We start from the raw sequence: 27781 nt of genomic DNA on the forward strand, positions 1-27781 counted from the left end.
TTATGCTCCTGAAAACCATGAACTTGACTGTAAACTTCTCCAGGCAAACCTAATCTTGTGTTCGCTGCTAGGCTGCGGAGGAGGCCTCAGCCCCACAGCAGGTCCTCATTAAATGCTTATCGACAGGCTAGTAGAGAACGATGGGTGGTTATCAAAGGAGAAGACCAGCTGGGCAGGAACCGTGTTTACGTTTGGCCTTCTGAGAGGCTTATACCTACAAAGAAGATTTGAAAATCAATAACTGAAAACTTTAAGAAGTACTTGAGTCTACAAAATGTTTAAAGCAATTACCTAAATAAGGTTATTTAATGTAATGCAGCGTATATACTTAGGGTGATCTGAGCGATCATTGATAACACACAGCTTCAATTTGTTGCTGACTGTAGAGTATGTCAGCTGGATTAGAAGGCAATATTCCAATTAGACGAACAAGAGTCCATTTTCAATATATAAACTTTGTTTTGCCTGCTAAATATTTTGAAATCTCCATAGGATTACTTTGCATATTTGTTTCTAATAAAGTGTTTAGCACAGATGAGATCTTCGTAGATGTCTAATTGAAAACCAAATGCCACAAATTTTCAAGCCATTATAAAGAAATATATCCTGAATCATATACTTACTCTATATACTGATTGTATGGATTGAAAGGAATAATTAAAATGTGAAGTGGAGAAACTGACAAAACTACAAAATTGTGTGTTGTATACAACATACAAGTATTGATTTTTTCATTTTAATATTCCTATAATACTTAATCACATTGAAAAACCAACAAATTTCTTTTGATGAATGACTTGATTTTTTTTTTCTTAACATGTTTTGACTGTTTATTCTAACTGATAAAATACAAGGTAAACAATGAACCTGAAATAAAAACACTGAAATTTGTTTGCTTCAGCCCAGGTCATGTTTTTGCTTTTAAGTTACTAAGATCACCGTGCAATGGCATATCAGATGTGAACTTAAAAATTCAATCAGTTGTCTCGTCTGACGCTTGTCTAAAACTGGGAATCAAGATTCAGAATTCCGAGCCCAGAGGATGACGGGGAAGGAAAGGGAAACAGTCAACAAACCTTAAGCAGCAGGCTAGCCACTCTCCAAATCCAGGGCCATGTGCCTCAGTGAGCCCCAGATTTAAACCATCTCTCTTGAGCCCTATATACCTGAAATCTGAAGACTAGATGAGACGTGGTCCCAGTGACCAGGGGAAGGAACATTCAGCTTCATCTAGACCTGACAATTCTTGGAAATACTTCAGAGGGTCTCCAGGAAAGGTGAGAAGTCATAGGACTTCTGTGATAGGAAAGTCTGGCTCTTGTATCCTGGAAAGGCGGTCGCACACTGGGTTCCCTGGGAAACAGACTCTGAAAGAGCATTTAACATAAAGCAGGTTTACTAAGGAGGGCCTTTGGGATCAACACCTGTGGAGGGGAGGGAAATGAAGGAAGCAGGAAGGGAGAAAGAAAAGGTAAGCTGTGATGTGGGCCCAAGGACAGGCTCTGCTGACCCCACAGGGAGCTCTGGAGACAGAAAGTTCCTTCAGAATAGTCCCAAGCCGGGCTGAGAAGGCCAGGCCTCTATACTCCTGCATCGATCCCTCACTAGATGTGTGCTGCCCAGAAAGGGATGTGCCCTGGGGTGAGGCAGTTCTCTGCAGCTGAGGCATCCCTGAGCGGCCTGAGAGCTGAAGTCCATCTGCTGATTGCACTCCCGGCTGCTGGGACAATGAGTCCTTCGTTAAACAGGGTCTGATGCAACATCACCGTGCCTGCCACAGCAGTCATATAAAGTAGTGGTCTAAAACAAAACAAGACAAAACACACACAGAAAACAAAAAACTTGGGCTGGCCTGAGTTCAAATTTTAGTCTCACCCTTTATTAGTGGTTTGACCTTAAACTAGTTACTTAATTTCCTGAGGGCTAATGGCAAGAGAGTGACTGAAGTGATGTATGTCCCTGGGTTCCGGGTTAACGAAAGAGCGGTACATGGCCCCAGAGAGGAGGGACGGGTGGCAATAGGGACTGGTGGCTTTGAGGTCCAGAGGAGCTGTACTGGGAACAGGTTATGGTCACAGGAAATTGAATGGATGGAGGCTGTGGTCAGACACCAGCAGATTCTTGTAGCCCTTGGTGTCCTGCCCTTGTCCCCTTCTTCACCCAACTCAGCTAAGCCAACCACTCATCACCTCCACGTCTACCCTCAGCGTTCAGAGCAGGATGGAAAAAGTTGCATGATCACGTGCATTGGTGTCAAGCTTTCTCTGCCCTCTCGCTTTGTTGACGTTCCCATCAGCATCCCTGCTTCTTCCTCACATTGACTTCTCAAAATCTTCGTCACTTTTTCAGTTGAGAACCTTGCCACCATCCCTACAGCCTATCTACGTGCAACAGGCATAAACCCTTCTTATCTAAATAGGACCATCCTGGGAGCATTGTCTTATAACTTCATCTCTTAATACCCAATTCTAGAAATCTTTATTTGGAAGTTTAAACATAACATAATAAAATAAAATAAAAAGTTGTAGATTCTTGGGACCCATAGTCCTGCTAAATTAGTATCTTAGAGAGGGACCAGTGACCTTCAAGACTTTGGAAGCAGCTCCAGGCAGTCCCTGCCATTCCTGTGACCTGACTGCCACCACAGGCTGATGTCCCTCAAATTTATATTTCTCACCCACATCTCCCCAAAGTCTCAGAGCCAAATAGTCAACTACTATGTTCACAGTGTTTCTCTTTGTAAGTCCTACAGATGCAGGAAGACCAGACTTCTGTTCAAAAAGAAAAAAAACAAACACACACCCAAAACACACAACTAGAGCAAAGTCTTGCTCCATTGTCTCTCACTCAGCTCCCCCCTGAAATGACCAAAGAAACATAAAAGTAGGAAAGATCTGCATCACAGTAGGAAACTAAGGAAGGATGCCATCCATATGTTAACACTTTTAAAAAAACAGTCAAGCTATAGTTTGCCTGGGACCAGATTAAAGGAAGCTATCAGGGGTCAGGTTGCAACCAATACTCCAGAGGAAAAAAATCACCAGGAGACCCTGAAAGATTTCCACTAACCCCCTCCCACAGTTTGCATCTGGAGATGAGAAGCTGGAGGTAGGACAGAGAACAGCACCGCGTGGGATCTGTTTTGCTGGATAGAGAGAGTATTCAGAAAAGACTACTCAGAGAGGACCCCCCCCCATGCACTTGAAGCAGATATGGCTGTTGCCATGGGGCATCTCATGAATGCCCTTGAAACCTACCAGAAATATATGCTCTTGCCATAGAGGCTGAGCCAAAGAGGAAAATCAACTTTCAGTCCACAACTTCTCCTAATGCAAAGAAGAAAATTCACAGAGATGGACAATCCTAGCCCTTGGTCTCTGTTCTCTGGTCTCTGTTCTCAGGCTGCTGGGTTACTAACCTGGCAACTGTATGGTGCTATCAAGTAGGCCTCTGGCTCAGATGAAATAAGAAGGTTGTCACCATAACCAAGTAGTGTGGTAGAGGTCCCTGTGTGCAGCACAAGTCCTGCCACATCTGCTTGTCATGAGTATGGTTTAAAAGACTCAGTGCGGGGCGCCTGGGTGACTCAGTCGTTAAGCGTCTGCCTTCGGCTCAGGTCATGATCCCAGCGTCCTGGGATCGAGCCCCGCATCAGGCTCTCTGCTTGGTGGGAAGCCTGCTTCTCCCTCACCCGCTCCCCCTGCTTGTGTTCCTTCTCTCGCTGTGTCTCTCTCTGTCAAATAAATAAATAAAATATTAAAAAAATAATAATAAAATAAAAGACTCAGTGCCCCTGGCGTCCTTACTGACGATATTGGTGCCCGGGTCACCCAGATATGTATTTCTAATGCTTTCCTCCGCAGAGATTTAGGGACACGCTGACATAAGGATGAGATCTGTCTGGGTTCCACAGGAGGAGAAGAGGAGAATTTTCTCTTTGGGTGTGACTCACTTTAGTGCTACTCTGTCCCAACTGCTGACAGATCATGATACCCCCATCAGTTGCAGTAACAGCCCAGAAGTCAGCCCCTTGCTTCAGCCCCAGGGGCTTTTGAAGACCCCCCAGCTCTCCCACACCCCAGGAGCCCTGGTCACCAGGTGCAACCTCCTCTCCACAGTGAGGCAGAGTGAGGCGTGGCCCATCTTACTTACCTCTTTTAGGATTTCTGATGTTGAAACAATGATCTCAGCCTTCCTTTTTTGTGCAGAAAAAGGTGTTTTCAAAAAACACCTTTTCAAAAAAAGGTGTTTCAAATGTAAGATTTCTTCTCATCTATGACACCATCCTAAACACACTATTATTTTAGGTCCCCCTAAGAAGAAAAATCTCTGCCATTTAAACTATGACGTGGTATTCAATCACTTGATATTTTTGTTATATTAATTGAGATACCTTTTTTAAAGCATCTTTTTAAAGATTTTATTGATTTATTTGAGAGAGAGAGAGAGAGAGCACACAAGCATGAGCGGGGGGGGGGAGGGGCAGAGGGAGAAGCAGACTCCCCGCTGAGGAGGAAGCCTGACATGGGGCCAGATCCCAGGACTCTGAGATCCTGACCTGAGCTGAAGGCAGATCTTAACCAACTGAGCCATCCAGGCACTCCTTGAGATACCTTCTTAAGGCTTATATAAGCATAGAATTTTAAGTCATATACCATTCTTATGCATATTAAAAAAAGGGAAATAGAAGTAAAATAAATTCGGTTCCACTTCAGGGTCCTACTCTTCTCTTCATCTTTCCACTCAGAGCTGATGTCCCCATTTTCCCACATCACAGGACTTCCGTGCCACCAGGAGAGCTGGCGATGCAGTGTCTTACAAGGGAAAACCAAGAGACACTATTTTGTTATTGGCATTAATATTTTGGATAACTCTAAGTCTAAGTTTGATTTAAAAAAATCAATGTGTCTTCTAATGGAATTTAAAACATTGTGTGTAAATTTTAATACACAAAGAACACAAAAACTGGGGAAAAATCTACAAGAGAAAAGTCAAAATTCTCATTAGAAAAGGGAAATCATGTCATAGGATCATACACTAGAAGATCACACATACAAAAAATAAACGGAAACTATAAATGTGTTTATCTTTCTTAAGATTCTCAAACTTAATGAAAAATAAAATCAAACTCTATTCAATCTGCCAGCATCATATTCTAAATTATGTATCAAAGAGGCTAAAAACAAAAGAATAAACAAAAATATACAGAAACATTCAAACAAAAAAGTGGAGTTGGCAATATTATTCAAAATTTAAGACTAAAAGAATTAGGAAGAAAAAGAGAATATCATTTTACATTTCCAAAAAATATGTCGCCGCACGATAGTTATATTAATAATGGAGCTTTATGTAAATAAATAGCATAACATTGACAAATAATATAAGAATTGTTGGAAACAAAAAGAGAGTTACAGAAAGTCAATTTTCTTGAGAAACAGCTCACCTATATCACAACCTTTGACAGACCAACATAAGAGAATTCAAACTACATTTAAAAATGGATTTAATAGGTGCGATAGTGCTTATGCACAGAGAATACACTGCCTTTTAGAAATCTAGAGGATGTTTATAAAAACAAATTATATGTTAGATACCTCAGTAAATGCCAAATGTGGAAATAGGAAATATATTTTTATCACAATCCAACTAACATTACTTACAAATATGTAAACAGCAACATCAAAAACCTTACTCACTGGGAAAAGAAAATTCTTCTAAATTCAATTCAAAAAAAGAAATAATGCAATTTTAGAATATTTAGCAAAAAACATGATAATTACACATAACAAAATGTATGCTGAGAAAGTGGGACTCGAAGGTAGATTTATACCTATAAATAGATTCATTCATACATAAGAAAAAATGAGAGTTAACATTCAACTCATGAAGTCAGAAGTTGTGCCAAGTAACTACAGGAAGGCATGAAGAAAAAACTAAGGAAGAAAAGCAGGGAAGTAAAATCAAAAGCTCCAGGTCTGGAGTCAGAGAGAGAGGAGCTGAGTCTCAGTTTCCCTACTTAGTGGTGGAAGGATAACTACCTAGCCTTCTGAAGAATCCATTTTCTCATATGTAACTTGAGGATTATTAAAAAATCTACCCTTGAGGGTTGTTGCAAAGAAATGAGATCATGTGTATTAATAGCTGAGCACTTGGTGGTAAATACTTCACTAAGTGTTAGACATTATTATTTTCAGAAAAGACAAAAACAGTACAGCTGAGAAACTCGAGTGCTGCTCGTTGCTATTACTGCTAAAACAAAAAAGGAACATCGAAGCATAAAAGATAAAAATACATTCAAATTTACAAATGGGCAAGAGACTATTGGTACAGCTTTGAAGAAGAATGGCTCTTTAAAACTCTAGCCAGGTAAATTTTTTAATTCAGTGAAATATATCAATTTCCAGTAAAATTTACATTTTTTACTAGAATTAACAGAAGAAGACAAAATACCTGACAAAATCTAATACTTTGGAATAAAACTCAAAGATTGTCAAATAATTAGCTGCAGAAAGGTATCAAGCCAAAGGATTTTTTTCCTAGATGACACTGTTTAAACTTTCAAAGAAAAGATAATTACAATCCTATTTAAGCTGTTGCTGAGTGGAGCAAGATAAAAGTCTTTCTCTTCTTCAGTTAGTCTGGGAAACTCTCATGAACTCAATACCAAAAAATGACAGACCATAAAAACTAGAAAGGATAAATAGCTTTCTTGTATGAATAAGCATGGAAAAAATCCCAAATAAAATACTAACAACTCACTTTTATCAATATATTCAAGTAATAATTTGCCATAATCAGGAATACAGATAAACCTTATTGTCAGAAAACCAGTTAATTAATCACACTTTGTGAGCATTAGCTACATTTATGCGTAATTATTTGAATATTTAATTGTTATTGCATCGAATTCCTCTAGAAGAATGCTCAGATAACCGGTAAGAGCCGACTCTAAAGAAGAAAACAAGATGAATGAAGGACAGGTCTGTGAGAGAGAGATCTAATTTGTACTCTGTCATAACGACTACTCAAAAATAATATTTTAAAAATGAAATCCATAATGTATGGAATTGTTGAGTCATTATCCTGTAGATCTAAAACTAATATAACACTGTATGTTAACTGTATTGGAATTAAAATTTAAAAAATGAAATCCATAAATAACTACTTGCCTGCCAGGTTGTATTTAATTAACTCATGTGGAAGTGACATATATCATGAGGCTCATATGTAACAAGCTTTAAAAAGTTTTATAAAGCACAGAAAAATGCCAGCATCATTAAATTCTGTTGCACTTATCTATAAAATAAGTAAGCAACAAAAGCATCCCTGTAAAAAATTTTTGATCCCACCTCCTACCCACTAAGTTTAGTTTAGTTTTTTTTTAATGTGAGATCTTTTTTTAAAAAAAACTTATGATTCTCTCCTGGGCAAAAACAGTGATAGAGAAAGGTTGGATTGGACTTACTACTCACTACAACCCTGCACATTTTATTTACTGAAGCTCAGGAGAAGACAAGTATAATCTTAATAAATCCTTGGGTTTTATTTCATGGTCTGAATAAAACTCAGAATTGATATTATCCATAGGAGGATGAGGTCATTATAATAATGTGATTAAGTTTGTATGAACCCATGCATGGCAAGTGTAGTATGCTCTTTTACCTTTTTAAACACAAAATCCAACTGGGATGCTGTCTTAATTTTCTGTTCCTCCATAATAAACTATCACAAATTTATCAGGTTAAAAAAATACCCAGTTATTATCTCACAGCTCCCGTGGGTGGAGAGTACAGACCTAGCTTAACTGAGTCCTCTGCTCAGGGTTTCCAAAACTGCAGTCAAGGTGTTGATGGGGGCCATGGTCTCATCCGAGGTTTAACGTCTTTCAAATTCACATGGTTGTTGGCTAAATTTCCTTGCAACTGTAGAACTCATGGCAGCTAGCTTCTTCAAGTCTGGCAGGGGAGAAAACCTCTTCCTTCCAGACCCTTTTTTAAAGGGTTCACCTCATTAAGCCAGACCCACCTGGGTCAATTTCCCTTTTGATTAAATTAAAGCTGGGTGATTAAAATTTTTAATTACATATTCAAAATCCCTTCACCTTTAAAAAAAAAAAATCCCTTCACCTTTGCCAAACATATAAGGTAACCTAATCACTGGAGTGCTGTCTCATCAGACTCATAGGTCTTGCCCAAACTCAAGAGAAGGAACTGACACAGGGCAACCATGAAGGGGCCATCTTAGAATTCTATCACAAATGTTATCTCACATTTCTGAAGATTCATGTATCAGCCACTAAGAGCTGAGCTGGCAATTAGATAATAAGTTAAAAATGCCCTGAGTTGTATCTAAGTAAAAGCCCACAATCTATGCATAATGAATTATGCTCATTTCTCAGGAAATTTAGAACCATAAAAATAAATTAAAGCTGAAAAAGACCTCAGAGATCCTCTAGCACTAAATCAAGCTTCTTGGACAGAATATTCATGCACAGTTCTGATTACATGGCTTTTCAGTATTTTCCAGCACGTTAAATGAGCAGCCACTCAACAACAAATGTCAACAGGGATAATGCAGCAAAACATTAAAAACACTTTTTTAAGAAGAAATACACACCTCAAAAACATGTCCGTCTGAGGTCATTAAGTGTAGCAGACACAGACTCTCCATACCTCATGAGAGCCTGAGGACATCGTCACTTGTGAGAGGACAGACAGCCTTATGGCAGAAAAGTTTGATTTTGTTCCATGTATTCTGGTTAAGGCAGCAAGAATAGGTGCAGTTCATCCTTGGGAAAATTCTCCTTCATATAGTTGATGTCAAGGGATGGCTCAGCTTCAGTTATCTGGAAAATTAATTTACATGGAACGACTGCAGTGAAGCAGAATGCATGACACTCTTGAATAAGGACTAAAAGAGTGTATTTTCAGGTTGGATAGTTCAAGATGAGGAATGTGGAAGGAACTTAGAAGTTGAGGCCAAGATCCAGGTTATGAATGTCATTGCTTCAGAGAAGGTGAGAGCAAAGACATCTGGAGGAAAGAGCCTTTGCTTGCTTTCTCAGCCTGGAAGACCTCTCAGCAGAGGGCTGTTTGGGGCCAAAGCTAAGCACTTGACTTATTGGAGAAAGACATGCCAGGCTGTGGACCCAGATGCAGAGCTCTGGGGGCCAAAGCATGGGCCTCTGTTCTGATGCAGCCCCTTCCCCAAAGCTGGTGGCTTTCCTGAGCTTCTGAATGGCTCTTCTGGATACCCAAGAGGTCAGAAAAAGGAGTTATTTCAACAGATGGACTTTGCTGTTACTATTTCCAGAGCAATTAAATACTTGGATTTTCTAATTTTCCTATTGTACTTGTCTCCCAACAAAGGAGAGGTGGAAACATTCTCAGGGGAGGTGGGAAGTTAGGGAAGAAAGCAATGACAGGTCTCGAAAGGTATGAAGCTAGCCAGCCACTAAAGCAATCAGCGCATTGGAGAGACATGATTGCCAGTTCTGTGATTTCCTAATGCTCACAGGTACATTTACAAAATTAATTCTCTTTTGAAAAAGTATTACTTGTGCACTTTGGATTTAATCCGTCCCAAACTGAGCTCTTGACCTTCCTTCTCAAAGCTGCTCATTTAGCCATCTTCCAGATCTCAGTAAATGGCAACCCCATCCTTGCCGTGAATCTTGGAGTCACCCTTGACCTCTCTCTCTCTCACCTCACATCTGACTCAGTTTCAGAATATATCCAGAATCTAGTGACTTCTCACTGTCATCACTGTGACCTCCCTGATCCGTGCTACCACTGTCATTTCTCCCCTGGATCACTGAGCAGCCTCCTAAAGGGTCTTCCTGCATCAGGCCTTGATCCTTTTTTGTCCCATTCCACATAGCAGCCCAAGTGATCCTGTTAAATGAAAGAGAGTATGTCACTCCTCTTATCAAAATCTTCCAGTGGCTTCCCACTTCACTCAGTGGAAAAGCCACAGTCCTTACAGAAGCTTACCAGGCCCTACAAGTGCACCCCGCTCTCCACTCCTGTGATCTCATCTCCTAAAACTGTAAGACACTCTGTCACTCTCTTCGGACCACACCAGCCATCTTACAGGTGAGTTTACACCTTAGGATCTGAGTGTTTGCTGTGCCCCTTGCCTGGAATGCCCTTCTCCAGGATATCACTTCCTTTAAGTGTGGTTAAGGGCCCCCTGCCCCCCAACTCCACACATGGCAAATGGTTTATTCTCACTGAGGCCCTTCCTGGCCACTCTATAAATCACAAGCCTACATTCCACATCTTACTCTCCTTCTTTACTTTTCTCCGTAACGCTCAGAACTGTTTATTTCAATCACTTCCACTTACTGTCAGACTTATTTTTGTCTGTTCTGTTCCCTGCTGTGTCCCCAAAGTCTAGACCAGTGCCATGCACATGAAACACATTCAACAAATATTTATTAAAAGGATGAGTGGATGCAGGGCACTGAGGAGAAAAGGAAGTATAAATCCCAAGCTCCCTTGGGGTCTGATCTCTGACTCACTGTGGAGCCTCACCCCACCCCACTCAGACCCCATCCCACACCAGCTGTGACTCACATTTCACACACACCTCTGTGTATCTCTGAACATGTGGGTCCTCCTGCCTGGGATTTCTGACTCTCTTGTTATTTTCATCCTTGTTTGTTTTTTCTTTTGTTGTTATTTTTTGTTTTTGTTTTTGGTTTTTTTAACTACCAAGGAGGTAATTACTAGACAGTTTTTCCTGAGTTTATTGGCCATCTGGTATTTCTTCTTTGGTCAATTCAACAAACATGTTCTAAAGCTATAAAGATACATTGTCCTAAGCTCTTCAAATGTAAGACAACCATGTTCCCTGTCCTCAAGGAGTTTATGGTCTTGATAGATAAGCAAATAAATACACAAAATAATTATGGATTATGGAAAATACCAGAAAGAAAGAAAGAAGAAACTGTAACAGAGAATAATGGAAAGGCAGTACTTAGAGTGGTCAGGGAGAACATCTATGAAAAAATATTTAAGAATGAGAAGGTGCTGACAATGTTGAACATCACCTGAACTCTGTGCTCCTGGAAGACAGTGGTGGTTAAGAAATCTCCCCAACCTTTTCTCCCTGCCCTCAAATCTCCCACCCTTTTGTATTCTAGAAAATGGCTCACTGCAATGAACTACCATTCCCCATGTAGCTTAGATAAGACTTGGTGTCTACCCTTTCTCATAAGTCCCCAAAGACTTATAGATGACTACCATGTTTACCTCTGACAAGAGCAAACCTAAACCATTCCTCTTTTGCCTACATCTGCTGACAAAGTCAGACACAGACTCTCTTTATTCTTTGGCTTCTGAATAATTAGCTGACATTAGAATTGTTTGTTCCCCTAAAACTAGCTAGACACAGAAATAAACATTTCCCCATTTCAACTCCTTATAAAGATCTAAGGCACAACCACTGTACTAGGATACAGTAGGGTAGGCTAATAATGACCCCTAAGAGATATCTAGGTCTTAATCCCTAAAATCTATAAAAGTTACTGTATATGAAAAAGGGGTGCTTGAAGATGTGATTAAGGAGCCTGAGATGGAGCAATTATCCCGGATTATCTGGATCAACCCTATGTATAATCACAAATGTCCCTGTTAGAGGAATACAAGAGACTTGACCATAGACAGAAGGTGGCTGTGTGATAGAAGCAGAGAGAATCAGAGTCAGAGAGAAGATGCTATAACCACTGGTTATGAAAATAGAGGAACAGACCATGAGCCAAGAAATTCAGCCCTAGATGTGGGAAAAAGCAAGGAAACAAATTCTCCTCTAGTCTCTCCAGAGGCAACACAGCTGTGCCCACACCTCACTTTTAGCTATTAAGACTCATTTTGGGCTTCTGGCCTCCAGAACTATAAGAAAATTACTTTCTATCATTTTAAGTCACTAATTTTGTGGTAAGTTGTTACAGCAACCATAAGAAACTAATACACACTCGAATCTTTGGATCTGGGGTGCTTTCCCCATTGCAAAAGACTGAATAAAATCCATCTCCTTAGTCAGTTTTTGTCTTTGATCGTGTTAACCACATGAAGAGCAGGGAACAGACAGTCCAGGCAGAACAGTCTCAAGCAAAAGAGAAGTCTGTGTGTTCTAGAACCTAGCAGATGAATACGATTCAAGATGAAGTTGAATAAGAGCCTGACCGTACAGGGCCTTGGCCCATGGGAGGGAATTTGGATTTTATATTTGGAAGATTTTGAGTCATAAAGAGTAGAAGTAGAGAGATCTCTTAGCAGTTCTGGTAAGAGATGATGGTGGCCCCAGAATGTGAGAAGAATTCAAATATAGGACTGGATAAACCAGAGTCTGTCTCTGTAAGGGTTGTAATATGAAACAGCACAGTCAAATCAGGATAATTTGAGCAGAGTTTACTAAAGGGGCTATTTTTTTACTGGGAGGTGGGGAGGCATGTGACACAGAGAAGAGATGGAGGCACTTGGGGGGAAGGGGAGGCGGGGACTTCCCTGTGATGGATGGAGGGTGGTGGGACTGATCCTGATGGCCACATACACACAGGTCAGCCAACCTATGGTGGTAGACATGTGCGGTCCCACAAAGAAGGTAGTCCTCAGGTGCTCATGCCAGGGATGCTAGAGCCTAGCTACGGGGCTTCTGGGCCAGTGTAGGACTCCCAGCTGAAGGGAGTATTTATAAAGGTGTGGGCCAAGATATGGGAAATCAAAACTACAAAGGAGAGTGTAGTACCCTGAAGCTTGTAATAGTGCCAGGCCTGAAGGGAAAGGGGAGAAAGTAGTTTCCAGAGCTTAGAGGAAAGGGCAACTTTGGCAAGAGCAGTGGTTTTCAGTGGAGGGACACGGCCATCCAGAGGGGACCCAGAACTTACCCTCCCCTCTCCTTCTGACCTCCTGCTGGAGCTCTCTGTTGTCAAACCCCAAGACAAGCCAGAAGACAAGAGAGCTCACTGGTGAGGTCCAAAGAGCTCAGCCTCCTGGGGCAGAGAGCAGAGAGGGGCACAGAGGGGATCTGGAGGGAAAAAGAAAGAGATGTAGTAAAAACATTCCAATTAGTCCAATTTCCTGAAAGAAAATGTGGAGACGTGGATTTTCTACCTTATTTCCTTAATATTCAATTTCACCTAGCCCATGCCTATAGGCACAAAAGCAATGCTCTTTTGCCTTCCTAACTTTTCTTTGAACATTTACAACTGCTCTTTTGTCCTAAAGGCAATCAGGAAGGACAGTGATTAAAAACACTTATAAGGACCAATAATGCTACCTTCAAAGTTCAGCGAAAAACCTTTTTGATCAGAGTGTAAAATTTGACAAAACGTTGCTACATGAAAACTGGATAATATCCACTGAAGACTGAAAAGAATTGAGTTTGTGCAGCCTAGTAAGTAAAGGTTGTTTCAGAGGGGCAGAATATTGAATCACAATCAACTGAAACCTTAGCAAGCCTAATTCATACATCTCTCTGCATGGATACTCATATTTTACCATTGTTTCTTTTTTGTTGTTGTTATTGCTCTGGAAGATAATTCAATTTGCATTGCACATTTCCTCACAGAAATTTTGAATCTTATGAATATAAAAATCATGGACCTGGCCCAAATTTTTTTAATCAGTTTTTGTTTCCTAATTCAGGATTAACTTCCCAGGATATATGCAGAGATTTAGTAGCAAGAGCACTCAGCAGCAATTAGAGTTATGGTAATTACTGGGTTTGTTTACACAGACATAGATGAAAAGCATAACCTTTTTGTTCCTGTCTTTTTTTTTTTAATTTGGAAAAACTGTGTGCTACCAACAGAAAAATCATACAACCGTTGTTTAATGTCATGGAGGAAATCAGGTGCAACCAACAAGACCTGAGAAATAGAGAGATCAAAACTGTCTGAGGTACTGTTTTAACCAGGCACCCTTTCTCCCGGAGTCACCTGCAATTCTATAGTAAGGCTCTCAGGCTCATTTTCTGCTCAGAATGATTGTCACACATTCGCTTGCCCCAAACCAACCATCCAGTGGGTTTCCACTCACACTGGAATTGTCCAGTGTGGCCCTAACATCATCTTCTTTTTCCATATTCGTTCTCCAAACCTGCTCCATGGACCCATTTGCTTCAACCAGGAAACTGGCCTGACCAAAATGGGGCCCATATTGGGGAAGAGGAGCAGAAGGAGGCAGATGGTCCTCAGCAACTAGGAGCCACCAGGAAAGGCTCCAGTGCTCTCAGGGAAGGTGGAAAAATAAACCCATCCCTAGGAACACTCAAGAACAGACCAGGCCTGCTTTTTTAAGGCTTTTTGTTCCCAGATCTAGTAGCTTCCCCAGGAAACCCATGCTTTTCTGACTACCAAGTTGTTCCTGTTAAAGACAGCAGGCAAAGAGATCTTTATATATCCTAGAATGATTAAAAGGGGGTAAAATTGATTAATGCTTGATCTCAATATCTTCTTGTACCTCTTCCACCACATTTCTATACCAAATTGACTTATGGGCCATTGACTCAGTTAAGGGTAAATCTTATTGATTGCTTAAAATATCTGTTCTGGGTGTTTAATGGTAGACATAGTAATGACCCCCAAAGACATATAAAGATTTTATTTACTTTGAGACAGAGAGAGACAAAGATAGCGATGGTGAGAATGAGTGAGGAGGACAGGGAGAAGCAGGCTCCCCACTGAGCAGGGAGCCCGATGCGGGGCTCCATCCCAGGACCCTGGGATCATGACCTGAGCCGAAGGCAGACGCTCAACCGACTGAGCCACCCAGGTGCCCTGAACCCAAGGATATATTACCTTATATGGCAAAAGGGGACTTGGCAGATGTGATTAAGATTACTGCTCTTGAGATAGACAGATTATTCTGGATGATCTGGGTAGGCCCAATCTAATCACACGAGTCCTTAAAAGCAAAGAATCTTTCCCAGCTGTAATCAGAGAACCAGAGAGACAGCAGCATAAGAAGGATTCAATCTGCCGTTGCTGTCTTTCAAGATGAAGGATGGAGATCGGGAAATGTGGTCAGCCTCCAGAAGCTGGAAAAGCCAAGGAAATGGATTCTCTCTTAGAGACTCTAGAAAGGACTGCAGCCTTGCCAACACCTTGATTTTAGTTCAGTGAGACACGTGGCAGTCTTTTGACTTAAGGAAATATAAGATAATACACTTGTATTGTTTAAGCCACCAAGGTAATTTGCTGTGGTCATTTGCTACAGCAGCAGTAGAAAACTTATGCAGTCTTTACAAACGGCAATTTTTTCCAACTAAGTTCCTCTGCATGTCAGGAGATCCGAGGTGCCTCCTCTGGACCTGCCACAGGTTTGACTGGAAGGTTAGTGAGTACTGCTGAAGATGACCTGAAAAAATTTCCTGGAGACACTGGTCAGAATTTTCCAAGGGTTGCATCACCAAACATCACTAATGGAAGGGATACACTGGACAGTTTGCAGTCTTGCAGTATTGGCCAGTTATGCTGCCCTGCTGACAGAAAGTGTCTGTGTGCTGGAGTGAAACCAGCTCTGCTACTCTGGCCCAAGTGGATCATACAATTCATCTCTGAACCAGGGACTAGTCAGCAGGCGTGGTTACATTGTAAGACATGATAAAAGCTAATTTTCCAGTCTCATCAGATGCTCTTCAAAGATGAAAGAGGGAGACATAATTTGAAAGGGGTCGTGTGAGCCGGGAGAGACAGTAGAAGTCTAGAGGTGACTTAGTCCTTAAAAAGCTTTCTAGTTTAGTCGATATAATCCCCCTTCCCCTGGCCCTTTCCCCTTTGTCTAGTCTTGCAAATCAAACTGTCAAATATATCAAGTTTCTTATTGTTCAAATTTTCATTTTTTACATACTACAGTAAGTTTCAGCCTTTTAGTCCTATTTAACAGTTGGGGCACATTTTGTGACTTGCTTTAATGGTCTCCATTTGGTTTATCCAAGAAACAAGCAATACTCTGAAGGCAGGCGGGGCTGCAATTATTCTTAGTAAAATTATACTACAAATTTATTGCTGAGAACAAAGGCCTCTATATTTAAAGTAATGACATCTCTATCAAAACAGTCCAGAGTACAGGGATTTGGCTGAAGCTCATGATACTGGTTAAATGTAAAGGAATTCTTTCTAGCATGTCTTGACCCCAGCATATTCTCTAGAAATAAATCCCCTAAGGCAGTCGTCCTTAGCCAGAAGTGGCCAACAAGAATCACCCTGGAGACTCTGAGTAGTCAGTTTGTAGTGGGGTTTGGACATGGGCATTTGACCAAGGTTTCTGGGTGATATTCATGTGTACCCTGGCTCTCAAGCTATCTGCTTTCATTTTCTTCCTAAAAACTCCGCGATGTTTTAAAATGAAATAACAATAGTCCTTCTCTGGGTTGTAATTACAGAAATTCCACCTTCTGGGACTCCTACACACACTGGCATAATTCAGAGTCGACTATTCATGATGATTACGTTAAGAGATTGGGCATTCAGTGCATTAGTGAAAAGTGCAGTTCTGAGTTTGTATGTTAACTATTCCGATCCCCTTGAACTTTTGTAGTACCATGCAGCAGCCATTTGTGAATTAGTCCAAAGTAGTCTTGTAGCAATAAATGCTTATTTTGTTAACCAGTTTACTGAACTGAATCTCAACATAATGTCGATCTCCTGAGCAACTTATATGCTTGAGATCCATGTACTGCTCTCATGAAATTGAAAGACTACATATATTTAATTTTTGTATTCTTCCTAAGAGCCTGGCAGGAACATTCTTATGGATTCAGAAGTTATATGCTAGTTTAGTGTTTTCGAATTGGGCTATAGATAACTCCTAGGGAAACACAAGATATTCTAGGAGGTATCCTGGACCAAAGGACAAACTTCCAGATAGTTAACATACATATGTGGTGTTTTTTAATGAAATTGATCTGCCCGTATACTTCTTCTTCCCCACCTCCCGTATTTCAATTGCCCTTCTATAAAAGATAGGTATATGTCTCACCCCTCCTCAGCCTTACTCTGGTGCTTTGTCCACGGTGTAAACAAATCTGGGCTTGAAAGAAAGAACTTCTATATTTTGGTACTGGAACCCAAAGTATGGCTTCTGCCTCTTCTTGGCTTACACATATTTCTGGTAAAGGTGAGCTGTGCCAGGATAAATGAAGTATTGTTGCCCATGGCGTAATGTTCTGAATTCAGATACAGCAGAACTATGCAGTTATGGGGAATTACGGTAATTTTCCTTTAATGTTCTCACCTCTTCCATTCCTGCATGATTGTCAAAGAATGCACTACCCCTGAGGAAGAGTTCAAGGGTTTTGTTCTAACTGACAAAAACTGAGAAAGTGACCTACTGGAGAACCTCTCCATAGGAAGTTTGGGCAAAAGGACGGCGATCCCCAGATGGAGATCTGAGATGCGGAAAGAAAAGCAAAGAAAGTGATATAAGTTTGGGTAAACATTTTTTTAAATGACTCTAAAAATAGTGATAATGATAATGTTTATTGAGATTCAAAGAAAAGATACACTTAAAATACTAGACAATAATTGTATCTATGTCAAAAAAAGAGTTAATGGAGTTAAAGCATTCGAAGGTCCTTATGTTATCCGGGAGAAAGATAAAAATTTTGTTTTAGATTTTAGATGACTTAAGCACATGTTTTATCTAAAACAAATAGAATCAGAGAGCAAAATCTCTAAATTGGTAAAGGGAAATGTGCAATAGTAAAATAAATTGATTAAAATAAAATTAATAATAATAAAATTTGAAGGAAGGATAAAAAGAAACAGAACATCTGAAAAGAACTCAAATTAAGATAGGTTCAAGTCCACCATGGACCTTACATGCTAGGGGAGAAAACATAAACTGACAAGCGAAATGAATCAATATGTAATAGCAAGTAACAGTTCTGTGAAGAAAAACCAAATGGGGTAAAGCTGCAGGTGGTACCTATGAGCAAACTATTTTTAGATAAGGGAAGATCTGACAGAAAGAGAAAGAGGAAGCAAGACTCCAAGACTTTTTTTTATTTTTAAGATTTTATTTATTTATTTGAAAAAAAAAAAAAAGCATGAGCAGGGGGAGGGGCAGGGGCAGAGGGAGGGGCAGAGGGAAGCAGACTCCCCACGGGGCACGGAGCCTGAGGTTCGAGGTTCAATCCCAGGACCCTGGGATCAGGACGAGAGCCAAAAGGTAGATGCTTAACTGACTGAGCCACCCAGGCGTCCCCTCCAAGTCTTTTTATCTTGTGAAAGAAGAGAGGTCGAGAAGAGAAGAGACAGCCAATGAGGTAAGAGTTAAACCAGAGTATGGCCTGGCGAGGAAGTGTCTCAACAAGGCGGGCATGATCAACTGTGAAACTAGGAATGCCTGGCTAATTTACTACCCACATCTTCCCCAGACCTGGGGAACACGGGCAGTAGCAGGCTCAGCATCAAGAAGAGTTAATCACAGACTCAGCAGGCTCATATAAACCTACAGAGCACAGTGGCTAAGTGTAAGGACTCTGGAGCCAGACTACCTCAAATTGAATCTTGGCTCCATCTCTTTCTAGTTGTGAGCTGTGTGATTGTGGCAAATCATTTAACCTGTAATTTGGTTTCCCCACCTGTAATAAGGGGATAATAACAGCACTGGCTTCCTCTGCTTGTCACGATTAAGTGAGTTAATATTCATAAAGCACTTAAAATATACTTGGCATTAAGTCTTTGTTAAAGAGAGAAATCTCCCTATAATGGTAAAGATAGGAAGGACAATTTGGCTTGTAAAGTACCAACTTGCATTCTCAACAGGTTCAAGTTGGCACTAGACTTATGTAATTAATTAATCAGCATGACTGATAGGATGATTATATTCTGATAAAAAACCAGCAGGAAATAAACTGTGGTTGGAATACGTCTAGTTCTTTGCTGTAGAGTACTGAATTTAGGATGTATTTTCATATCAAGTTATATTTCAGTTGTCACAAGGAATGTCCTACTAAATGCTCACTGGTTCAGAGCGCTAACCTATTACTCTTTTGCAGTTGGATAATACCCTTTTCTCCTTTCAATCTAAAATAAACTCAGATGAAAAGTGACAATAATAAAAATTTTATCCACATTAAGAGAAGAAATAGAATCCTTTCTTGGTACTAGGTATTACAAAGAGTCAAACAAATAACTTTTTGTATAAAACACTGAAGTATGTGCTTTGAAGGATTCATACAAGTTTCTGGCTCTTATTAATGTGAAAGATAAAATGCATAAAGTGAGGTGATTACACAATGGGAGGATATGGCTAATGAATGATATGGTCAGGATTGTAAGAGATAAGACAAGGCAGAGCTCACTACTGGTTGTAAAAAAGTTTCATGAATGAAGTAAGATTTTTATTTGGGTCTGGGTAAAGGGAGTCATTACAATTATTATATTTTAGGACTCAATTTATCTCTAATGTGAACTTCCTCAGGTAATTACTAGAGAAAGTGCTTCAGCAAAATGAAGGAATAAACTAAAAGGAAGATAATAGATCCATAAAACCAAGGCTCCAATATAAGAGAAGGGCAAAGGGAAGTGCCAGGATGATAGCTATTCAGCAGGACTAGAGAGTCACACGCACAGATTGGAGCAAAAGAACAGAGGAGTGAGGGAGAGGAGAAATGGAATTGATAGGGGATTTGATGTGTTTCAGTGTTTCATTTGATGTGACAGATGTGAGGTATTGGATTCTCTGGAGCCTTTGGTGGGCGGTGGCGGGGGTGGGGGGAGCAAGCAATAAGTGAACCAAAAACACCACTACCAACAAAGACAAATGGAAGATCAACATCCCTATTAACTTGAGGTGGGCAGGTGTTAAAAAAAATAATCATATCACATTACTCATTTCAACAGTGGATAATATTTACAGTCATGATAAGTACTGCTCACTTATCCAAAAATTATGACAAAACTATTTGCAGAATGGGGTGGAAAAAGCAGTAAGAGACTTAATCCTCAACTACCCTAATTCTGAAGAAAGTTTCTATGCCATTAAAAAAAATAGCAACATATAATTTAGAAATAGGGAAGTACACTCCAGTAGAAAGAACCAAAAAAAGTCGGAAGCATTTTCCCCTGAGGAGTGAAATCTGAGGGAGGGTTTTGGTGGAGGGGTAGACCAGTTTTTCATTGCAGGCCTTGAAAAGGCATTATATAGAAAAACAAAACACATTGATTAAAAATTAACGGGGTGGGCATGGAGCACCTGGGTGGCTCAGTCAGTTAAGCAACCGACCCTTGATTTTGGCTCAGGTCATGATCTCAGGGTTGCCAGATTGATCCCTGCATTGGGCTCCGCGCTGGGTGTGTAGCCTGCTTAAGATTCTCTCTCTCTCCTTCTGTCCCTTCTCTCTTTCTCTAACTCTATTAAAAAAAAAAATTAAAGGGGTGAACAGGAAAATCAAGATTTTGAGAAGAGATCCTATACAGGGGCCAGATGGATCTCTTTCATTCATTCAACAAACACTTACCAAGCACTCTTCTGAGCCAGGCACTAACCTAGACCCCAGGAATACAGTAGTGAATGAAGACATATATGGCCCCTAAACTTTGGAGCTTATGTTTACTAGAGCAAATAGACAATAAGAAAAATAAATAAACAATGAAAGAAGTACAGATTGTAGTAATACATGGTATGATTAGGAAAGATTATTGTGATAGAATGTGGTGGTGAAGCCCTTCCCTGACAAACTTAACTGAAGTAGTCCTTCTGAGATGAGCTGAGATGAAACACACAAAATACAAACCAAGGAAGGATGTGTGTAGACTCCCAGGCAGGAAAGTCTGGTGGGTATAGAAACTTGTTAGAAAGCCACTGTGGCCAGAAGCACCAGAGGTGAGCAAGATGATGGCTCTGTTGAGTTTGGAGACCTAGCAGGGCCCAGATCATGTTGCTATAGGTAAGCAAGTGGAGTCTCAGGTGGTAGATATTTTTTGTTTGTGCGTTTTGTAAAGGCATGGGAAGAGAGTATAGAGTATAATCCATAACCTCATCCAGAGGAATTCCAACATTTAAAAGGAGCTAGTAAGAAACGGCAGACGTGGGGCCCATAAGGCACAGCAGGAAAGGCTGGGAACTTCCTCAACAATACCCTAACGTTTTTGTCATTTTTCTAAAACTGCCCTATAGTTCGCCTTTATTTTGACAAGCTGCGTTATATTTTGGTTTTCAGCTTTTTGCATCAGTTCTGGAAATTACTGGATATGTTTATATCCTAGAAAACCCAACTTATGATTACCTATAAAGTTATTTACTCATCCCTGCTGTTATTCCAGGGTAGCCCAAGATCTTTGATCGAGTCACAGCCACTGGGGGTCTCCCTCTCTGTGCTTCTGTGGGTCTTATGAAACAGCGCTAGCAACTGAGTTGTCCTTGGGATCATCCTGAAACCATGCCCCCCGCCCTCCTCTAAGGGTAAACGACACGCCGTGCACTGCGGGTGCTGTTAGGAATTGGGACACGCTGCCTTGCCCACAGCCTAGGACGCATCACTGAGCGTGGCGACTGTCACGGGCATCGTGATCAGGTTCCGTTGCTTTGGGGGTCTCTGGGATTAGAACCTGAGGAGCCATGGCCGCGAGCGGCGCCGCCCCAGGTAACTCAGCAGTGCGCAGGGGCCGGGCCCTATGCCTCGCGGATGGTCTTGGCAAACAGGGGCCACAAAAAAGATGCGGGTCGAAGAAGGGAGGCAGAGACGCCGTGCCTGGGGTCCCAGCGTCTGCGCCAGCCTGAGGGAGGCCGAAGCGCCGCCTCCGTGCGCTCCTCGTCAGACGGCGGCGGTTACTGCTTCCGAGGTCATCTTACTCGGACGCGGCTTTAGGGTTGCAGACCCGGCGCGCGCCTGCGGGAGGGGACGAGCCAACCAGCACCAAACCTCGGGGCAGATGATTCCCCTCTGCTCTCGCCCCGCGCTCGGCGATTTGCTTACGTCTGTGCTCCGCTTAGTGTGCGCGCACAGCGCCGGCCGGAGAGCTGAAGCCGCGGGGCCTCTCTTCTGGCCGCTGTCCAGCACTCGCAGCCGGAGCCGGGGCTGCCGCCGCGCCAGTAATGTCGGGGCCCAGGCTGTAAGGATACGCCGTGTAGGGCGTGTGCGGAGGCTGGGAGCCCGGCCGGCCCTCCCCGCGGCCGCCCAGGGAGGAGGGGGGGAGGGGAGGAGGGGGGGAGGGGGCGGCAGGGGGCGGGGACCAGCAAGGCCTCTAGATCTGGGCGGGGCGGGGGGGAGGGGCCTGGGAGGGTATGCAGCCTCTAATCGCGCGCGCGCGAGTCCATTAGGGCCCCCTAATGGGGGAAGTGGTTGCTTTCTATTGTGTGAGCGGGAGGCCCCGAAGCTGTCCCAGCACACATTGGTACTGTACCCTGAGCTGGAAAAGCTTGAGAAGGCGCAGTAGTTTCCTATCCCAAATCCGCTTTCCAAGAGGGGTTTCCAGCCCCAAATTTGAATCTTTGCCTCCCCTCTCAGCTAGAATTGTGGGCTCGCCCAGGGGAGGGGCGGGGCGAGGAGTTGCTGGCGGGAGATTTAAATTCTGGCGGGCGCTCTCATTCTGTGTGCGTTTGTTTTCTCTGCTGCTGTCTTTTCTTGCGTTCTGTTCTGCCATGCCCTGCTCTGAAGCGACACCCGCCATCTCCCCCAGCAAGCGGCCCCGGCCTGCGGAGGACAGCATGCGGCTCCGCTTTGTCCGGCTCTCAGAGCACGCCACCGCCCCGACCAAGGGGTCCGCGCGGGCTGCAGGCTACGACCTGTACAGGTGAGTGGGGACTTCCGGCCGCCTTCTGCCGGCGCCATCCCTACCTCACGCAGAGAAGGTCCAGCTCTGGAATTCTAGAGCTCTCAATCATGTTCGCTTATATTCGTGCCATCTGCTGCCACAGCTTGAAACTTTGACCTAAAAGATTACAGAAACAAACCCTTTTTGCATATATGTAGGATTTCTGTCTTTTTCCTAGTGTTGAAAATTTCAGCTTTTCTCTTTAGCAGAAATTCAATAAGGATTTGACACAAGCGTGCAGAATGGTAACTACATATAAGTGTCCATCAAGGCATTATTTGTTTTGCAACATTTATTGTACCCTTTGCAAATGGAAGGTAGAGATGAATAAGGCCCGGCTTGGCTTCAAAGCGTGGCCTGAGGGTGATGCAGTGCACAATAGAAAGAAAAGCCACGGGGGAAGTCTGGGTGCTGGGTGTGAAAAAATACCCAGGGAGGATTAATGAAGGGTGCTTCTGCCTTAAAGGAATTGTGAAATTTCTCTATATGTCCATATATAAGTTCACCCCAAGGACTGGGAATGTCCGAAAGAGCACGAATATGAAACGCAGCGGGAATGTGAGTAATGCTACCACCCTTCCATTGGTTCAGCACTTTTTACCTCTACTAAAAACTTTACGTATGCGATTTTATTTAATCCTCACAACAATCCTGAAGTAGATAAGTGTTACTTACCTTTTTACAGGTGAGGGAGTTTGGGAAGAGCTGAATTGATTGCCCCCGAGTTTGAATGTAATAAGATTTTTGACCCTTAGTTCAGTGCTCCCCTCCCCCTGCCTTGACTACTGTGTCCAGGTCTTTGAAGCCATTAAAGCAGGTGAACAGCGATACTGGGGGGAGTGGGTGTTTACTACATGACTAAATCCTTAGGAATTATTTTAAAGCATCCCGGGTAATTCTAATGTGAGAACTACTGGTCTAAGTCATACAAGTACAGAGAAGGGGAAAAAGGAGTGTGTGATGATAGTAATGAAGAAAGGAAAGGAAAAGAAAAGTGAGGTATGGTCTGTTATAGCTGAAAGGGATATATTCAGTCCCTTCGTCCTCATGGATAAAAGTGGAATGATGTGGTACCATGTCTGGGCATTGTTGTGAGTCATATGAGAGATTTAACATACTTAAAATATCCTCCTAATGAACAAAGATGACTATATCCGGAAATAGACATGGAAATAACTTTTCTCTTTAATAAATTAGGGTCTAGGGCTCCTGGGTGGCTCAGTTGGTTAAGCGACTGCCTTCGGCTCAGGTCATGGTCCTGAAGTCCCGGGATCGCATCAGGCTCCCTGCTCGGCAGGGAGTCCGCTTCGCCCTCTGACCCTCCCCTCTCTCATGTGCTCTCTCTCATTCTCTCTCTCTCAAATAAATAAATAAAATTAAAAAAAAAATTAGGGTCTAACTATTGAAAGAGGAAATCCCAATGAAAGAAGTGAAAACGTAATACTGCATTACTAGTCTTCATTAAGATCGCCAAAGTTCTGCTCGTTTTAAAATCTCACATTTCCATCAAGAAGGGGGCTACAGTCATAGCAACAGTAGCAGCTTTTGCCGGGTGGATCTTAGAGAATCGGGTCCTCAGCAGTGTCCTTCTCCAGGGCCTCTTCCCAGTGATCAGCTCTGTCCCCCAGCCAGTAAGGTTTTTGGTATCAGCTTGGTAAGTGTGGTTAACTACCGAGACCAGCAGAACAGATACAACACTGCTCTACCTTCCGCCCTCCCCCATGTTGTCCACCCATTTTCCCCTTCCCTCTGCATGTCTTCCCTAATCATTAGAGGATTGTTGTGAGAATAAAATGAGTTATATAAAGCATTTAGGACTGTACCTGGCACAGAGTAAGTAAGGGCTTAGTAAATGTTAGCTCTTATTAGCGAGTATTTGCCCTTCTTTCTTGGTTCTTTTTCAGAGGGAAATGATCCTATATGTAGCTCTAGGTTTGGTGTGTCTGTGGGAGTGGGTGAGTTCAGGATCTTCCTATGCCACCATCTTTGCACATCTCCCCTTGGTTTTTTCTTCTCTTCCTCTTTTTATATCATGTTAGTGAAGCATGCATCTTTCAAAAGTTTGCCTTTCTGCCCCCTCCTGCTAATATGCACTTCAATTTCCCAACAAAATTTTGTTCAGGGGAGAACAAGATTACATGTTGATAACCTCTTAAACCAAAAAAATTCACCAGAATGACTGTATCTAAAGGTAGCACCATTTTAATAATGGACTAAAAATATCTACCACTACCTTCTTCATAAATTTTTATTTTTAAATGATCTCTACACCCAATGTGGGGCTTCAACTCACAACCCCGAGATCAAGAGTCACACACTTGGGGCGCCTGGGTGGCTCAGTTGGTTAAGCATCTGACTCTTGATTTCAGAAAGCTCAGATCATGATCTCAGGGTTGTGAGATAGAGCCCTGTGTGAAGATTCTCTCCCTCTCCCTCTTCCCCTTCCCCCCCCTTGTCTCTCTCTCTCCCTCTCTTAAAAAAAAAAAGTAGGAAAGAAAGAGTTGCACGCTCCACCGACTGAGCCAGCCAGCCACCCCTAAACTTTTTTTTTAATCTGAATTGGAAATTTAGAGTACTGAAGTCAGAGTCAGATGGGTTATTGAAATTTAAGATTGCATGAATTATTTTGTGATTATTTTATGAGATGTATTTGAAGCAATTCTATATACTTAGTCACAAGGAAGAAAATATAAAAATTTTATGAATAAATACTTGCTATTTTCTTTCATCACTTTCCTAGTGCCTATGATTATACCCTACCACCTATGGAGAAAGCCCTTGTGAAAACGGACATTCAGGTAGCTCTTCCGTCTGGGTGCTATGGAAGAGTAGGTAAGTGATTTAAGACATGCTAACTATTTGTCAAGCTTTTCCTTTATCATCTATTCCTTCATCTTAGTTTCATTTAGGGTATAAATGAGGGAAGAGATACTGTTTGGCATGTGTCCTAGAATAAAGAAGTGTCAACTGTGATGGCAAATACAGCCATTTGAAAACTACATTTCATTTACATATCTGCTTTTTGTGCTCACACACACCCCTACCCCCCCGGCCCTCCCCCTCTTTTTTTTCTGATTCCTTGAGCTCTTAGGAGGCTCACATTGGCCCAGGAGTTTTTCTCTCAACTCCTCACTGAGAAAATGAAAATACAGATGATTTTTAACTGGAGCTCCCCCTTCAAGGATCAAATTGCATCTGAGGTCAGGTGTCTTCGTGAAGATGATGATGAAATGGCTAATATTTGTTATATAAGAAAATAGAGGCAGGCTTGGGCTAATGACATGGCATTTTTTATCCCGAGAGTAAAACTTCTGGCTTCTGTTCTCCCAGAGTCCATCAGACCATTTCGTCTTTCCTGCTTTGGGTGTCTTCCCATGGGGTATGTTGGGGTCAGGGATACCCTTCAGGGCCCTAGAGGGGACTGAATGCCTTATAGTGGGAGGAGCTATGACAAAATGAAGAGCAAGTCAGCTGTCATTGGAGAGAGAGTTCAAAACTTTCTTCAATTGAATAATCACTTTCTAACTTCAGAGTAAATGTAAAGGAACAAATGGAACTATGGGTGGGGAGGGGCTAGACCACCACTGTCTTGTTAGCCATGAGTGTGAGAACTGCTAATACTTCTGCCTTTCACAGAAAAACCGAGATGGGCTCTTTCTTCATCTCCTTTTGGCAGCATATGGCTGCATTTTGAGAATATTTTGGGGGGTGGGGATAAGGAGATGGAATGAAATAAAAGGAAAAGCAGGGAGAAGCAGCACATACTGACAAAGTGCCAGATTGAAGTTATTCTGGAATAATTAATTATTTATAATTAATTATTATAGAAGCCAAAATAATTAATGAGAGGCCTGATGCTCAAGTCAGCAAGTGTAAGGTATAAAGTTCCTTTCTATGTTTTCATTTTACAAATAAAAAACATTGGAATTGAATTTTTAAGGTTTAGTTTTTGACCATGTGCCTGACTGATACGAGGCCTTTTATCTTACTCTGATTCATTTGTTTATACAGACATGTCATTTGGCATTTGAATCATGAGTAAGGGTCCCAAGTTCTAGGATAACCATTGGTTAAGTTTATACCTTTCTCCACCCTCCCCCTCTGCCCTCTTCCCATTTAGACTGTATCATGCTCAGATCTCCCATCTTAAAATAAGTCTTCTGCAGTCCTGTGTCGCTGCCTGCTACGGTCCTCCCTTTGTGGCCAGACTGCTTGAAAGCGTTGTCCGAGGTTGTCCCCACTTGCTTACCTCTCAGTCTACCCGCCACGGTCTGCTGCCATGGTCCACTGACCACACCACCACAAATCCTCAATGGACTGAAGTCGCATGAGAGTGGTTTAAGTTGCTTTTGAGTTAAACTTTGTCAAGTTTTTCTACACTGTTCTTTCCTGCTTTAATAATACAGTATAATAAAGATATTCTTGAATCCAGAACCATCTGAAAGATGAAAAGGTAGATGTCCTAGGAGATGAGAGTGGCATGCTTAAATTGTGTAAATTACATCCGGTATCGCCCTTCCCCCTGCAAAGGAGCCAACTTCTTTTTTTTTTGTTTTTTAGCTCCCCGTTCTGGCTTGGCTGCAAAACACTTCATCGATGTAGGAGGTAATATGTTTCCATTTTTCTTCTGTAAATATGTGTATGTGTTTACGTTGCCTTTGCTTAAGAAGTAGTAATCAAATGACAGATTCAAGGAAAGGAAATGACTTTTGTTGTGTTTTGCCTCTTTAGAAATTTCCACCTCTTAAATAATAGACGATCGTGATGTAGTTTCAAATATTATTTAAATATGTCTAATTTTAAAATGACCATGACGTGAAATGCATGTTATTTTACTAATAGGCTAACTAGACATTATCCGACGGATAGGATTTTTGCCTTGGCTTAGTGATAATCTGCATTTAGTCCAAAAATGACTCTATTCTTAGAAGAAAGGTAGTTTTATAAGGGTAGGAAAAGCTTTTATGTCATTTTTAAGCGAGTTATGTTTTGCTTAAATAATTAGGAAATTAA

The 27781-nt window shown here is 41.8% G+C and overlaps 1 protein-coding gene and 1 long non-coding RNA gene across 7 annotated transcripts in view; one reads left to right on the forward strand and one right to left on the reverse strand.

The window, feature by feature from the left end:
- LOC112833061 (uncharacterized) lies at positions 1-22065 on the reverse strand. 2 transcript variants are annotated; one of them, XR_012373619.1, is made up of 4 exons: positions 21931-22065; positions 8617-8845; positions 1167-1367; positions 1-214 (listed from the first exon to the last, which is right to left on the reverse strand). It is a non-coding gene; the product is annotated as an uncharacterized lncRNA (long non-coding RNA). The 2 variants fall into 2 exon arrangements; XR_012373620.1 differs by lacking the exon at positions 1167-1367.
- DUT (deoxyuridine triphosphatase) overlaps positions 21381-27781 on the forward strand; it is a 12214-nt gene continuing 5813 nt past the window's right edge. Inside the window, exons 1-4 of one of the 5 annotated variants that reach the window (XM_073876960.1) lie at positions 21381-21597; positions 22612-22747; positions 25509-25600; positions 27329-27373. In XM_073876960.1, the coding sequence (XP_073733061.1) occupies positions 21573-21597; positions 22612-22747; positions 25509-25600; positions 27329-27373 (298 nt within the window). In that variant the 5' untranslated portion in view covers positions 21381-21572. Of the gene's footprint in view, positions 21598-21655; positions 22067-22611; positions 22748-25508; positions 25601-27328; positions 27374-27781 lie in introns of those variants that run through there. The other 4 variants (XM_025884020.2, XM_073876961.1, XM_025884022.2 and 1 more) reach the window with 4 other exon arrangements.

Source organism: Callorhinus ursinus, unplaced genomic scaffold (genome assembly GCF_003265705.2).
Source record: "Callorhinus ursinus isolate GAN/ISIS: 27379988/994484 unplaced genomic scaffold, GSC_fseal_2.0 scaffold25, whole genome shotgun sequence".
Classification (NCBI taxonomy): Eukaryota; Metazoa; Chordata; class Mammalia; order Carnivora; family Otariidae; genus Callorhinus; species Callorhinus ursinus.